General features: G+C 33.8%; 1 protein-coding gene across 3 annotated transcripts in view; it reads right to left on the bottom strand.

Moving 5' to 3' along the window:
* The window catches only part of COG5 (component of oligomeric golgi complex 5), a 282,510-nt gene that overhangs the window by 33,704 nt on the left and 233,334 nt on the right, over positions 1–15,472 (bottom strand). For all 3 annotated transcript variants that reach the window (XM_082846505.1, XM_082846504.1, XM_082846506.1), the window contains exons 15-16: positions 4,980–5,090; positions 3,454–3,516 (exon numbers count right to left, since the gene is read on the bottom strand). In XM_082846505.1, the coding sequence (XP_082702631.1) occupies positions 3,454–3,516; positions 4,980–5,090 (174 nt within the window). The remainder of the gene's footprint in view (positions 1–3,453; positions 3,517–4,979; positions 5,091–15,472) is intronic.

Below are 15,472 nucleotides of genomic sequence, written 5' to 3'. Positions count from 1 at the left end.
AATGAAGAAGAGGTTATCACTATAGGTCCTATAGACATTAAATGGAAAGTTAAAGAATATTATGTACATTATTCTGACAAATTAGATAACTTAGATGAATAGACAAGTACCTTACGTCACAAAGTATCAAAGCTCACTCCAGAAAAAAGATAACCTGAATAGTCCTGCATCTATTAAATAAATTAAATTTGTAGTTATAAAAATCCTACAAAAAAACTACAGGCCCAGATGGCTTCACTGGTGAATTCTACTAAGCATTTAAGGAGAAAACAATACAAATTCTACACAGATTCTTTCAGAACATAGAAAAGGAGGAAACATTTCTAAAACCAGACAAAGAATTACAAAAGAGAAAACTATATACCAATATCCTTATGACCACTTTAACAAAAATTAAGTAAATCAAATCCAAGAATACATAAAAAGGCTAATACATCATGATCAATGTTGGTTTGATATTTGAAAATAAATTGCTGTATTTTATTAACAGAATAAAGAGGTAAAACTGTATGATCATTTTATACAGAAAAAGCTATTTGATGAAACACCACCATTTACAATTTTAAAAAGTCTCAGTAAACCAGGAATAGAAAAGAACTTGTTTAAAATAGCCTCCTTTAAGTAGTAAAATAAACACTGAGTGCTTTCCCCCAGGTCAGGAACAAGTAGACAAGTCCACTCTCACCTGCTCTAGGCAACATAGTACTGGAGGTCCTAGCAGGTGAAACAAGGCATGGAAAACAGGCATCAAGACGAGAAAGGAAGAAATAAAACTGCCTCTATCTGTATTATGATATGATGGTGTACACAAGAGAACTTTACAGCTGGGTGAGGTTTCCCACTTAATGGAAAATATAAAACAGAGAAGAGAGCATTGTGGGGAATGCCTTCATGTAAAGGATGGGTAGAGGATTAATAACTACCACAGGAAACTGAGAAAGGATACTAGATTATATTTCATAAGCTCTTTACAAAGCAGGGAAGTGCTTGCCTAAAATAGCAAAGATTACAAAAATACTGAAGCCTCAACAATGCAGAATATTCCCGTATATAGAACATCAAACCCATACAATAAGGGAGAAATGTCATATATAAACTTTGTAATATACTATCTGCACAAGATGATCTCAGTAACAAATGGATCAGAATTATTCGGCTAAGGTGTTTAAATGCTACTTATAGCTGAGGTGGTTATAATGAAATGACTCTAAATGTTAAATCATTAATATTAATTATGTCATCCATGACATAGGAGATAATGCTTGTAATATGGGATGATGAACTTTGAACCTAAAGTAACATTTAATTTTGGATAAAATCTCAACAAGGTAGAGGAGACTATTATGTGTCTACCTATATTTTTTAGTAAGTAAAAAAGTATGTTTAATATTTTTTCCATCAAATAATAAAAGCATACAGATTTTTGGTTCTTGGGTTGCACTTATGCATTGTAACATCCTAATTCAAAGTGATGCAGTAAGTTTCCTACAATTTTATGAAAATTCAAGATTCTCTTTTTTTTCTTTGAGTCAGAGGATTCTGTTTGTTCTTCACTTATTATGCCATAAAGATTTTTAATGAAATTTAATTAAAAAGCAAGGCCAAAACTGTTTCACTGAGGTCTGTTAACATAAGAAATTCGGTCTCTAATTGACAGGGTCACTGCAGGAGGAGGGCCGTGAACAGACCGGTAGTCGTCTCTTACCCAGTTCTCAAAGGCAAAACTGGCGAAGCCTCAGCAAACTGCGGTGCCCAGCAACATCAGACACCAGTCCTGGTGAGCAAACCTCAGAGTGAAGGCCACAGCTCAAGATGAGGGCAATTTCCCCTGCACTGGCCTCAACCCCCAGCCTAAAGTGACTAATATGAAGAATAACTTTTATTGTAAGTTAAAAATACAGATACAGAAAGTCTACCCAACAATGAATTACAGTGTCTGAAGAACTTCTATTTTTGACTTGTCCAGGAGACTTTCATCATCAGGCAAAGTGTAGGCAACTCTCTCTTAACCTACAGAATGGACTTTCTCAAACCACGTGTATAAGTGCATATTCTATATATATACAATTATATATGTGTATATATTTATAAATGATTAGATAGTATGTATGGGGTACAATGTAAAATGTTACTTATCTTGGGTAGTGATCAAAAAATGTTTGACAGCTATGGCCAGAAGATAAAGACAAATGAGTAACTACATATTAAAAAAAAAAAAGACCACATGTATTCCCTGCCTGGAAGCAAGAATAAAACAAACCTTTTGGTTTGTCTTATTGGCCCGATTTTACAGTATTTTTTGATTATCAATAAACTGGACAACTCTTACTAAAAACAAATATTTTTATTATGGCAGCTCTAATACTACTTCATCATAATGAGATAAGTACATTGGGAAAAAGAAAAGGATTCAGAGAAAACATCCAAGCGTACTTTTTCTATGTTGGAGGAAAACAGACTGTCTCCTCCTACCTCATATATGAATTTAGTGTCCTTAAGTTTTGCAGCCTTAAATCCCCATCCATGTCACCCATGGACAGCACTTGACCTCGGAATTTCCCTTCTCCTTCAGGACTTGTGACACTGTCCTCTCCCAATTTTCTTCCTCAATGATTGTTCTTTCTTTGTATCCTCTTTACTCTCTGAATATTTCTCCTTGGAGTTTACTGGTAGTAGACCATCTCTCTTTCTCCTTCCCTCTTTCTCTCTCTTAACTCTACCCAAGTGATCTAAATTCAATCTAACAGTTGACATTTACTACCTTTGTGTAGGTATACTGTACCATTTTATATCAATAGATGCAGAAACTAAGGCAAGAGAAAACTTATTAACTTGTCTGAGGTCATACAGCTAGTTAAATAGTTGAGATGGGATTCATACACAGGCAGTTGAGCTCCAGAGTCTTTATTTTACTATGTGGCCTTAGTAGAGTTTCCAGGCCTTGGCATAACTGACATTTTTGGGCCTGATAATTCTGTGCTGTGGGGAGCTGGCTTGTACACTGCAGGATGCTTGACAGGATTCCTGGCGCTAGATGCCAGCAGCACCCCACTCCAAGTCATGACAATCAAAAATGTTTCCAGATATTGTTAAATGTCCCATAGGCGACAAAAATCGCCCTGGTGGAGAACCACTGCTTTACTGGGATAATACTGGGCTGCACTGCCCTGAGACACAGTGCATACTTATAACTCTTTTGCTTCTCTTGCTTATGATACAATTATCATAAATGCAACACACTCTGTAGACACCAACAGGGTCTATTTTTAAATTCTAGAAAAATATAAACACACATGTAGCCTCTCTCTTTAGGATAATCATCAACATGCTACTTTGGCATATGGAGAAGATTCTGAATTATTTTTAAAATGTGACATCTCCCACTCATCCAAACAAATAATTCTAAAACCTATTCCAATCTATAGAGTCAAAGATTAAATTACATTCTTTTACCTTTAGGGCTGAAATTATAGTTTGCTCAGCTGCTGGTGGGAATGAGCTCTGACTGGAAACCACCTAGAACAAATCCAGTTATAGTTTTGCTTAAGTTATTTATTTTTATAAATACTAATTTTGATCATCACATGATAAAACTGTTTCCACAAGCCACATATAAAATATTATCATTACTTTAGAGTAGTATCTCATACATGTTTTAAAAATCCATTAGTGTTTAGTAGTTAGGATAGGTTTAAAAATGTTTTCCTGTATAAGGCAAATATCTACTTCAAATAACTGAAACATTAAGAATTCTAACAGCTAGCTTTCCTTAATTATAAAGTTTTAACTTGAAAAAGTCAGTTTAAAGTCATATTTACTTATTTCTTTAAAAAAAATCACCCTTTGTAGGCTGACTATAATGTTTAACAAGTAAATGTCAAATGTTTCTCTTTTTACAAATCAATACCAACATTATGAAAATTCTGAAATGATCAATAAAGACATTTAAATCAGGCTAAATAAATACAACTTTGCATTGCTTTTGGTTCTTTAGAGTAATAATTAAAGGAAATGGAAACTATATCATATATTCTTTTCATTTACTTTTGTTATTTACTTTTCTGAGATTTACCTGTTAATAACCCTTTAAATATATTTTGTTTAGTGTGCAAAATACAAATTTTGGAAACCCCTAATTGATAAAAGGACTTGTTAAAAAATTTAAGTAAATGAAAAACTGTCACTTATAATTATTCTAAAATACAATCTAGCATATAAAAGCTCATATTAGAGGTCAAGGTTTTAAGAACATCATCTAACCTTTGGCTTTTTCAGGTCTTCTAACTATCTCTCTACTTACCAAATATTTTGAAAATCATTAATAGAGAGTAAACACAAGCAACTCAAGAATCAAAGAAGGGGTTGAAAGTGTTGCTTTCCTAATAATTATGTTTACAGTTCATCTTAGACATAATATATAAAGGCAAACAAGTTAAAATTCAGTCACTTTTTAAACAAGTATTAGATCAATAGCAAAAAAAATATTTTTTACGCATAAATAGTCTTCAATGATTATAACATACGAGTTCACTGTTTTTAATGCATCTCCTCCCCCACTTTTTTGTACAAAGGTAGAACCTTTCTGACATATTAGAGGGCTTATGAGTTCTTACTATTACTAGATTTGCTATAATTTACTACCACCCATATGATACCAAATTATGTGGTTTAATGGGTGTAAAACACAAGTAATTTACCTTTAAATCATCTGTTCAATAAACTTAACTATACCAAGCAACCTTGAGGACCTACAGTTCATGTGTTTTAAACTAACTGTACAGACAAAAAGTCATACAAACAACAGAGGCCAGGATCAGACTGTTTAGAAAAAGTTCATGCCTCAGCTTATTTTACAATCACATTTTCATTGCATTCTTCTGCAAAAAATTAAACAATAACTCATTATTGTCTACATTTAAGGCAAGAAGAAAGAAGAACTTGAAATTAAGTCAAAAGAACTTAATTAAAATAAAGGTTACCTTTGTTACCGATTGGTGCAACTTATATAGTGAATTCACTACTGCCACATTTCTTCTCTGCCCTTCGGTAAGAGGTCCAATCACCTGACTTGCATCTCCTTGGGTGGAGAGCTGTAAGAATTCAACACAAAAAGAAATTACCAAAATGATACTTCATATTTACTGGGGGGAAGTTCATGGTCCCCTGAAAAAGAAAATGTTAATTGGAAATATTCAGGTCAAGCTTTGGACTTTAGGCATAGCCAGGTACCTCTGTAGATTTAACACCATGGACCTGGAAGCCTAATTAGTCTTGCATAGCAAGAACATCCTTCATCAGTACTTCATAGCTGGTGGACTCCTGAGGTAAGTGCAACCTAAAAGCCCAGGATGTGCTGTTATTTTGGTACATCAGCATAGTATTTCTAGGGAATACCTTCTGCCAACAGTTTTTCTATTAAAAAACTGAGAAATAAGCCATCCAAAAAAAGAAAGCAGAGAAGGAAGGAAAAAAGAAGGAAGGGAGGGAGGAAGGAATAAAAGTAAACCTATATCCTATGTACATTTGACAGCCATCATAATAGCCTAATGAGATGAGTGGTAAAAAGAGGGTATTGCACTCATTTTTTCGTAGATTAAAAACGAAGTTGCTTAGGATTATACCGTGTATGGATGATCAGTAGGAGTGGTACTAATGCATTTTAGGGAAAAGGACATGGAATTTTTACTGAATTAATCTAAAACTATTGTAGTTCCATTTAAGAAAAAAATCCACCTACAAATGATTCTCATATTAATCAGGTTTTAATCCAATCCTCTATAACAATTATTATTTAAAGGTCAATTAAACTTGATCAGGAAAATAAAACATGAGGCAAGTAACTATACGTATGGATGCACATCTCAAACATGAAAAATTGGCCTTTTATGGAAGAGGTGAAAATAAGAGCTTCTTCCCTTTGTTATAGTAATAAAAATAAAATATGAGAGAAAGAAATACTGTTTTTCTTTCTACTCTCCTTTGATACACACACATAAATTTTCAAAATTAAATTCCCACTTTATCAATTCCTACTTACGGCAACAAAATACAATTTAAAAACATAAAAAACTGCATTTAAAATAAAGAGAATAATCCTTCATTGAAGTTATAATCCATGATGATGGCTTTAAGTCAACATAAAGTTTTCTGACATTAGGTTAAATAACTCCAACTTATTTTGCCTTTCCTCATGGACAGATAGTTACCAAATTACAATCAGGTTGTGTCCTAAATGGTCATTTGTAAGTTAGTAGGCTGAAAAAAAAAAAGCTGTATTTTTCCTGTAGAAACTATGTTAAAAATCAATGGTTAGACCTCAGATGAGCCCATATAGCCCAGTTTAATCTATAATGTGGTAAACTAATACTAATAGAAGCTCTGAGCTCCCAGGAGACAGCAGATGATGGGCTCCGAGCTATGGTGAGGGTGGGGAAAAGCTCCTGAAGCCACTTTGGAGACTATAGTGGCAATGGTCAGTGGCATCAATGGTTATCGTAGACTCAGGGGTTAGATGCTAAATATGTACCTGTCTATAATAGGCATTTAGAAACTATGAGTTCTAGCTGTACAATTTTTAAAAATAAATCTCTCTTCTCTTGAGATTCTCTCCAAATAATTTTGAAGTGATAACAAAGAAATGGGAAAAGAACCTTTCTGATGCTATCTTATTTCCACTTATTTTATGTATTCCATATTTAATAAAGAGGCTCACTGCTAGAAAAGGATGGAGATTATTTTATTGATAATAATTGATCATAGTTTTAGGGTTTAAAAGTATAGAAAGGCCCATTTTACACCTATTAGGATGCTATAAGAAAAACGACAGATAATAACAAATGTTGGCCATGATGTAGAGTAACTGGAACTCTTGTGCATTGCTGGTGGGATTTTAAAATGGAGTAGACACTCTGGAAAACAGCCTGGCAGTTCCTTAAAGGTAAACAGAGTGAAAATACACCCAGCAATTCGACTCTTAGATGTATACACAAAAGAAATAAAAACATGTATAAAACTATTCACAGAAGCATTATTCCATAGCATAACAGCCTCAAAATTGAAACAACCCAAATGTCAACCAACTGATGGATGGATAAATAAAAATAAGATGTCATATATCCATACAATGCAATGTTCCTCAGCAAAAAGAAAGGAATGAAGTTCTGATACATGCTAAACATGGAAGTACCTTGAAAGTAAAAAGAAGCCACTTACAAAAGGCCACATATTAAATGATTACATTTACATGAAATATCCAGAATAAGCAAATCCACAGAGACAAAAAGTAGATTAGTAATTGGAAGAGGGGTAAATGGGGAGTGATTGCTAATGGGTAGGAGGTTTCTTTTTGGGGTGATGAAATGTTCTAAAGTTGATTGTGAATATACTAAAAAACAATGATTTCTACACTTGAAATGGGTGAATTATATTTTAATAAAGCTGGTTTTTAAAAAGTATAAAAATAAAAATTCCCACACTACAAGGGTTATCAATGAATACCTTGAGAGCCTAGTGAAAACTAAGGTTAAGATTAGATGGCTCAGTTAAATAAATCTACAAAGTTCAATGAAGAAAATACTATAGTTACAGGAGCAAAACAATGATAATATAAAAGAACTAAAAATGAAATATCACTGTGCCAAAACCAAAGAACAAAATTTAAACATCAAAGTGAAAATATAACACTAGAAGATTGGAAACAAAAATAATATGCTGCTTATCTTGGCCTGACAGCACAGAATAGAATCAGTCCAACACCTCAGCTAAGTGGATCACCCTGTTTCTCTCCAGCACCACTCCTGTCATAAACTTTTTGGGGAAAATAATTTCAAACTTACAAAATGTTACAAAAATAAAAATAGTGCAAGGAACACCCATTTATGCTTTACTCAGATTTACCTATTGCTAACATTTTATCTCATTTGCTTTATTATTCATAGTCTTTCCTTCTCTTTCACACACACACACACACACACACGTATATGCATATATTTTTTTCTGAATCATACATACATTATGGCCCTTTGTCCCATTTCAGTGGATATTTCCTAAGCATAGCACTACTCTTTCACAAAACCTCAGTTCAGTCATCGACTTTATAAATTTACATTGTTAACAATACTTTTATCTGGCATCTGCCATGTTTCCAAAAAGTTCTGGTTTCTTTTAGTGGGAAGTGGTATTAGAGACCAAGATCTGGGCCCTAGGTGTGTTCACTGCTACTTACTCCTGTAAAAACTCTTAATCAGTTCAATATTTATATAGATGATTGCTTCAATACCTGGACTCTTACTTAGTTCCTTGTCTTCTTCCCCTTCAAGTTATAAAAACTATATAGTGAATTCCCATATACTGATAACCTAGACTTCACAATTAACACTCTACAATTTGTTTTATATCACATACCTATCACCTATCTTCAACTCATTTTATATTTTTGATGCATTTCAAAATAAGTTTTAGAGATCAGTATACTTAACCCCAAAACAGTTAAGCATGTGTATAATTAACTGGAATTCAATATTTACTTCCGTTTTTTTTTTTTTTTACTTTTAAGGTAAAATTTATATGTGATGAAATGCAGACATTTAGTGTACAATTCATTGAGATTTGGTAAACTGCTTTACTTGTGTAATGCTAACCACATCACTCCAGAAAGGTCCTCCATCCCACTTCCCACTCAACCCCACTCTTCTGGTTTGATAAGCCTTGGCTTTTAAGTGGGGCTACATTCACAGACAATATGGAAAGATATTTTTAACGAGTTCCAAAGACAGTATTTCACATATTATTCAGTCTTTTACCAGCTCCTGCTGCCTCCTGCTGTGTTCTTCTTGGGAAAAAATTTTTATTTTTGCTCACACATATTTTCAAAACCACTAAAAGTAAGGTACAATTTATTTTTTCTAACATTATGAACACTTAAAGACTTGCACAGTGAACACCCACATACTGACCACCTAGATTCTACAACATCTTATAACACTTGCTTATGTTATCCGTCCCTCTATCCATTTTATTTTTTTAATATAAATTTATTTTATTTATTTATTTTTGGCTGTGTTGGGTCTTCATTGCTGTGCGCGGGCTTTCTCTAGTTGTGGTGAGCAGGGGCTACTTTTCATTGCGGTGCACGAGCTTCTCATTGCAGTGGCTTCTCCTGTTGCGGAGCACGGGCTCTAGGCATGGGGGCTTCACTAGTTGTGGCAGGTGGGCTTAGTAGTTGTGGCTCACAGGCTCTAGAGCACAGGCTCAGTAGTTGTGGTGCACGGGCTTAGATGCTCTGCAGCATGTGGGATCTTCCCAGACCAGGGGTCGAACCCACGTCCCCTGCATTGGCAGGTGGATCCTCAACCACTGCGCCACGAGGGAAGCCCCCATTTTATATTTTTGATGCATCTCAAAATAACTTGAAGACATCACTATATTTGTTACCACTGACTTCATCTCACTGATTAGTTTAATCTATTCTATATCTTTACATAAAGTTTTTTTGGGTATATGAATGTAAAGCTTTTTCCACTCAGCATAATGTTACTGGTTTTCACCCATGTTTGTTCCTTTTTATTGCTGTGTGATATTCCATTGTATGAATTTATCTGAGTTTGTTTTACCCATTCTCCTATTGTTCCTAGAATGTCTGCAATAAAATGAACACTAGACTTGGTAATCTAGCTTTTCTCTACCACTTGCTGAGTAACTTGTGGCTTCGATTTCTTTATCTGCAACAGGAAACTAACAATATAGTCAAGACCAAAGTATGCTTTGTAAACTGTAAAATGCCTTAGCAATGTAAGGCACTACCTTTTATTTTGGCTACGCAGCTTGCGGGATCTTAATTCCCCAACCAAGGATGGAACCTGTACCCCCTGCAGTGGAAGCGCAGAGTCTTAACCACTGGACCACCAGGAAAGTCCCAAGGCATTACCATTTTTATCTTCAGACAATTCTATGTCTGGTTCTCATTTTCTTCTCACTTATCCTTTGCTTAGTCCTTTCCCCTACAATCCACTCCTCCAAGCTCTACCTCGCTCAGTACTGGTGAGGGACTACAGGCACAGACTAGGGCTGAGGAACTGGAAACAAAAGCCACTGAAACTATCTAGAGGTACAGACTAAATTATTTTGGCTCCTTTTTGCTTATGGTAAGAAAGCATCTTGTCCAGAGTAGGCATTCTCTATTTCAGAAGCCTCCAGCCATCTTCAGCCATTTTAACTTTTACTTTTTCAAGCTATTTCCTTCATTTGATCTCCTTAAAACTTACTTTTCACGAATTCACGTGTACATTCAGCAAGTAGAAGATGCTCATTAGGTATCTGTTGAATAACTAAAGGGCCAGAATAATGGTTCCTCATTGCTGCTTTTTCAAAGTTCACCTTATTTGAGACGAATAAAATTGTATGGAGGTGCAAAAGCACAGTTTTGGCTGTGAAGCATTAGGAACTAGGGAACTAGAAAGGCAAAAGCAGTAAGAGATTCAATATTCTAAACTATGAGAAATGTACATACTGGTGCATCATGCTACACTATTTAATAATATAGCCTGGAAAGACGTTAGAAAGCAAAAGAGCAGCATTTGAGTTTTCAAACACACACACACACACGAAAAGAAAGGGACTCCCAAGGCTAAAGGAATCCTTAATAATTAAAATGGTTCCTATGTGCAAACAACAAGACTTACTATTCCTTTTTAAGTTTAATTATCTGAAGAAAGTATTTTTCACAAATTCTAATTCTGTACATCTGCTCACTAGGAACTTTGTGTGAATTCAATGCATGAGAAACAACTGAGATTAAAGTCCTGAAACGATGATAAGTTATACTGTTAACATGAAGAATGTTTTTATATAATTTTTAATTTGTAGATGAAATGACCCCAAGATCGCCCTAACATCACAGCTGAGGGCTACAAGTAAAAGAAATAAAACTGACGATTCAAGAGACGAGTTGGATGAGAGCTTTAAATTTCTATTCAGATAATCTACTGAAAATTACTTCTGGGGAAATTATAAAGTTGGTGATTTAGAAGAATGTCTAAAAAGAACAAGAAAATATATTACGGATTAGTTACGTATGAGTTACATACGGTTAAGTTACTTTCCAGATATTATGGAAATACCACTAGTGTTCTATTTATCCGTAATTTCCATTACTGCTAAGAAATGTCAACGGTACAGGATAACTCCTTTTTATATGGATTTGGTCACAATTCTTCTAAACATTTCTTGCAATCATATGTAAAACAAATGAGGAAAAACGTATGTATTAGAATTTCATAGGTTTAAAACAGAACAATGAGAAATGTATACTAATCTACAATGCTTCCTGAATAAAAACAAGTCAAAATATTTTTATATTAAATCAGATATTTTAACAAAAACTTTGAAATAAGCTCTGATCAACCTTCAGTTATGGTTGTATCTATGCTTATTTTTCTGAAAGTGGTGAGTGTATTTGGATTACAACTACCAAATTTTAAAATGTAATGTCATATTTATATTAGAACAAATTCTTTTGACCTAATGCATGCTTTTTATCCAATTTTGGAGTTCACAGCAAAAAAAAAAAAATTACACGCAAACGGCAAAGTATTATTAATGTTTTTATTCTAATGGAGTGTATAAAGGGCAAATAGCTAACTCTCCAATTGCACCCCCCACCCCCACCCCCACACACAGAAGACATCAGTAATCAACTGTGGCCCTGTTATGGCCTCGTAACACAGTGCTCCAGGTAGCGACTACAAATCTCTTAGACACAGGAGATGAAATCTATTTGTAATCCCTGAGTGATGTCATATGAGTTTTCCTGGACATCTGGGCCAATGATTCTAAGGGTATTCTATGGTTCACCTAAATGCTTCCTAGGTCAAGAGACACTGATAAGCAATATATTCCAAGAGCCTCAAAACTGCTGTATCCTTTCATAGCCCGCTATCAGAAATGTATCCTAAGAAAATAGTAAAGCTATATGCACAAGGATAATGTTATTTATAAAACAGAGAAATTGGAAAATACTACATGTCTAAGAATAAGAGAATAGTTGGGTATATGAAACAATTCACATGCTGGAACAAACAACAATGGGAGGTGCTTACGGTATAGTGTTAACTGTAAAAAAACAAACAAAAAAAAGCAGATTTGTCTGTGCAGCAGTTTTGTCTCAGAAAAAAAACTGGAAAGAAATAAAGCAAAAATATTAAAAAATAGTATGAAGCATTACATAACGTGCAAAATTACCAGAATACTACTAAAAAGCACTGTAGAATTCCATACAATCTAAAAGGTTCATTTGTAGAACACACTTAGAAAGTGTTATACAAGATAATTTCCTCCATTATAAAAATGAAAGATGTACAATTCCATCCCTGAAAGATTTAAGATAATATAAGAAAATAAACTGCTTTGGTTACTGTTTACTTCCCCAAAAGAAGAGTTCTAGAAAAGATAATCTCTTTTGATCTACTAATCTGTGACACAGATTAAAATAATTTTTATTTATATTTACTTATCAAATGCTTTCATCATAGATTACCTGGTTTAGAGTAAAGAATAAAAGAATTATAATTAAATATCACTTAGCTTATTATAACATGCCAATTAATCCCATTAAAAATATATACACACACACATTCACAATTAAATTACTATCTAACATCCCTGACACTAAATACAGTTTGTAATACATTAGAAATTGAATTGCATTTGAAATTCAGACATAGGCATGTTTCTGCAAATCTATATAGCAGAGGACAAATCCACAGGTTTACACAGCAATTCTTCATTTTCCTGGCATGTCAACCTAACTAAACTTCCCTGACAAATAAAATTAATTTTCTTAGGTGCTAAAACTATCAGAAAATATTTTTACGAAAATCTCGCTACACTGTATGTCAATACTTTTCTGGTTTCCTAAACAAGACAAATTGAACTTATACCTTAAGAAGTCAAATTCTACTTAACCTTTGTATATGTTCACTAGTGAGTGGTGTTTTTGTGCTATTACACATCTTTATTTTAAAAGTAATTCTATCAGAGCTTCGTAGGGTATATATGGCTGCTTGCCCCTTCACTCATTAAACAGCTTTAGGTTACCATATCTCTTGAAATTTTGTGTTTCCTTTTCCTTTTTCTTTAAATTTTGATGATTTCAAGAATCCTAATCTTATTCTTAAGGTGTCAGTTTCCCCTTTTTGATCTTATCTCCCCTCATCTTGGTCTAACTTGCTGCAAAGTGGGAAGCTAGAGGACTAACCACATGCAAGCTAGGAGACTTCCCCATAAATTAAGTTTATATTTTAGTGCATGGACACTGTGACATCAATTCTAGTTCAAAGGATGTTTTTAGTTCTTTTCTGGTTCTTATTTATATTTCAGACAGTTGAATTTGTCAAATATTTGACTACTTGATAAAAAAAAGAGGTGTTACTACATATTTGTCTAACTGAAAATAAGGACAGGTACAATCAACTACAGAATAGATTCAATGGTAATGCTACATCTTGACATCAGACTAAACCTTCACACAGATCTAATATCAAAGAGATGACAACTTGAGATGGGTTCCCTTTTGGACAATTAACATATAACTAAAAAGCTTGAAATCAAATCTTGTTTACAGACAAGAGGTGAGTAAAACCAGCACACAGGAATCAAATATAGCTTTGTAATTCAAAGCTGTATTGCTGAGACACTCTGTATTACTATTAGAAGACCCTTTTATCAACCTACCTTTCTCATCAACCTACCTTTCTCATCAACCTCCTCTATATCTTTTCCCAAGCTCCTGTCCTTTATGTCAAAAACTCCACCTGGCACATGGGATTTGATAACTACAGTGGGTAGGGAAGGCAAACACAATTTGCTAGGAATGGATCACTTGGAGTTTTTACTTTTTTTTTTCTTCAAAGAACCTTACGCTTTTGAACAACAGATGGAGTTTCCACCTACCCATGACTGATCACTGGCTCCTAAAACACTGGCCTTGTTAATTTAACTTAGAATCATAAGTCTGTATATTAATTCTTTGAAGAAGAGAAAACGGTTCGTTGTCAGGTATACTGACCTTTTCCATTTTCCAATAATGAATACTAAGACTAATTTACTAATCAACAAGAAAACTCTTTTCATATACATATATTATAGAGAATAAGACCCCTTTGATTCAAGGTAATTTAGGTTTCATACACATTGAATTTCAAACCACAGAATTTCCAAAAGAAATAAGTTTATTACCCTTAGGGATACAGACAAACTAAAATCTCAGAATCCAACTATTAAGGCCTAAGCTAGTCAAAAATTTTTAAAAAAATAATTAGTTTATACATTTGTATATAGACTAGTACTTTCACAGTTTTTGAGATATAAATTCTAATGCAATTAAACCTATAATCTTGTATGCATTATTAATTTTCATAGCAAAGAAGTTCTTTATATATAGTCTAAAGGTAACTTTCAATTTAACTAGTCTTAATAATATAAAATTATTGGTTGGCCAAAAAGTTCCTTTGGGTTTTTCTGTAACATCTGATGGAAAAACCTGAACGAACTTTTTGGCCAACCCAATATATTATTGAGCACCAAGCTAATGAGCCTCTCTCTAAATATTAATCTTAATAGCACTGTTTATAATGTCAAACCAGAAAAAAAAAGGTTAATTACCTGATTGAGAGCAATGATTATCTAAACTACAAATTTATTTTGCAAAATCTGGCGATGTCATTCTATGTTTGTGTTTGCCACAAATGACTATGACTGTCTGAGAAGTCTTTTTCTTTTTTTAACATCTTTATTGGAGTATAAATGCTTTACAACGGTGTGTTAGTTTCTGCTGTATCACAAAATGAATCAGCTATACATATACATACATCCCCATATCTCTTTCTTCCTGCGTCTTGAGAAGTCTTAAGGAAGTAGCTCTGCCATCCTGCGGTGGCCTGATTGACCTCCTTAACCCCATAACTTCCCATTCTGATAGTGGATTTGTCAATTTCTCTGTGAAATTCCATCCACTTTGTCTTATTAGTCTGAGGCTGTGTCGTAAGGTGTATCATAATTCTTATACCCTCCTAGTAAATTGTTCTTGTTCTCATTTTATGACCACCCTCTCCCCAACCCCTAATAATGCTTTTTGCTTTAGAGTCTATTTTGCCTGCTGTTAATATAGTTATATCAGCTTTTGTCTATTACTATTTGCCTGAAATATTTTTTCTCCAGTCTTTTACTTTCATTCTTTATATGTCCTTAGGTTCTAGGTACATCACACAAAACTAATTATTAGCTCTATCCAACTTGAGAAATGTCACTGGCCAGTTTAGTCTATTTACATTTACTGTGATCAATGATATATTTGGAATCCATCTTACTATGAACTTTTTATATGATTTTTTTTGCTTCTTTTTATTCTGTTTACTTTTCAACTTTTTACTGAACCGGTACCTTTTTTTTTTTTTTTACCCATTTTCCCCATCAATTA

This window comes from Leucopleurus acutus, assembly GCF_964270905.1.
Source record: "Leucopleurus acutus genome assembly, chromosome: 9".
Lineage (NCBI taxonomy): Eukaryota > Metazoa > Chordata > Mammalia > Artiodactyla > Delphinidae > Leucopleurus > Leucopleurus acutus.
The sequence above is the reverse complement of the archived record's forward strand: the minus strand, read 5'-3'. Positions and strand labels throughout refer to the sequence as shown.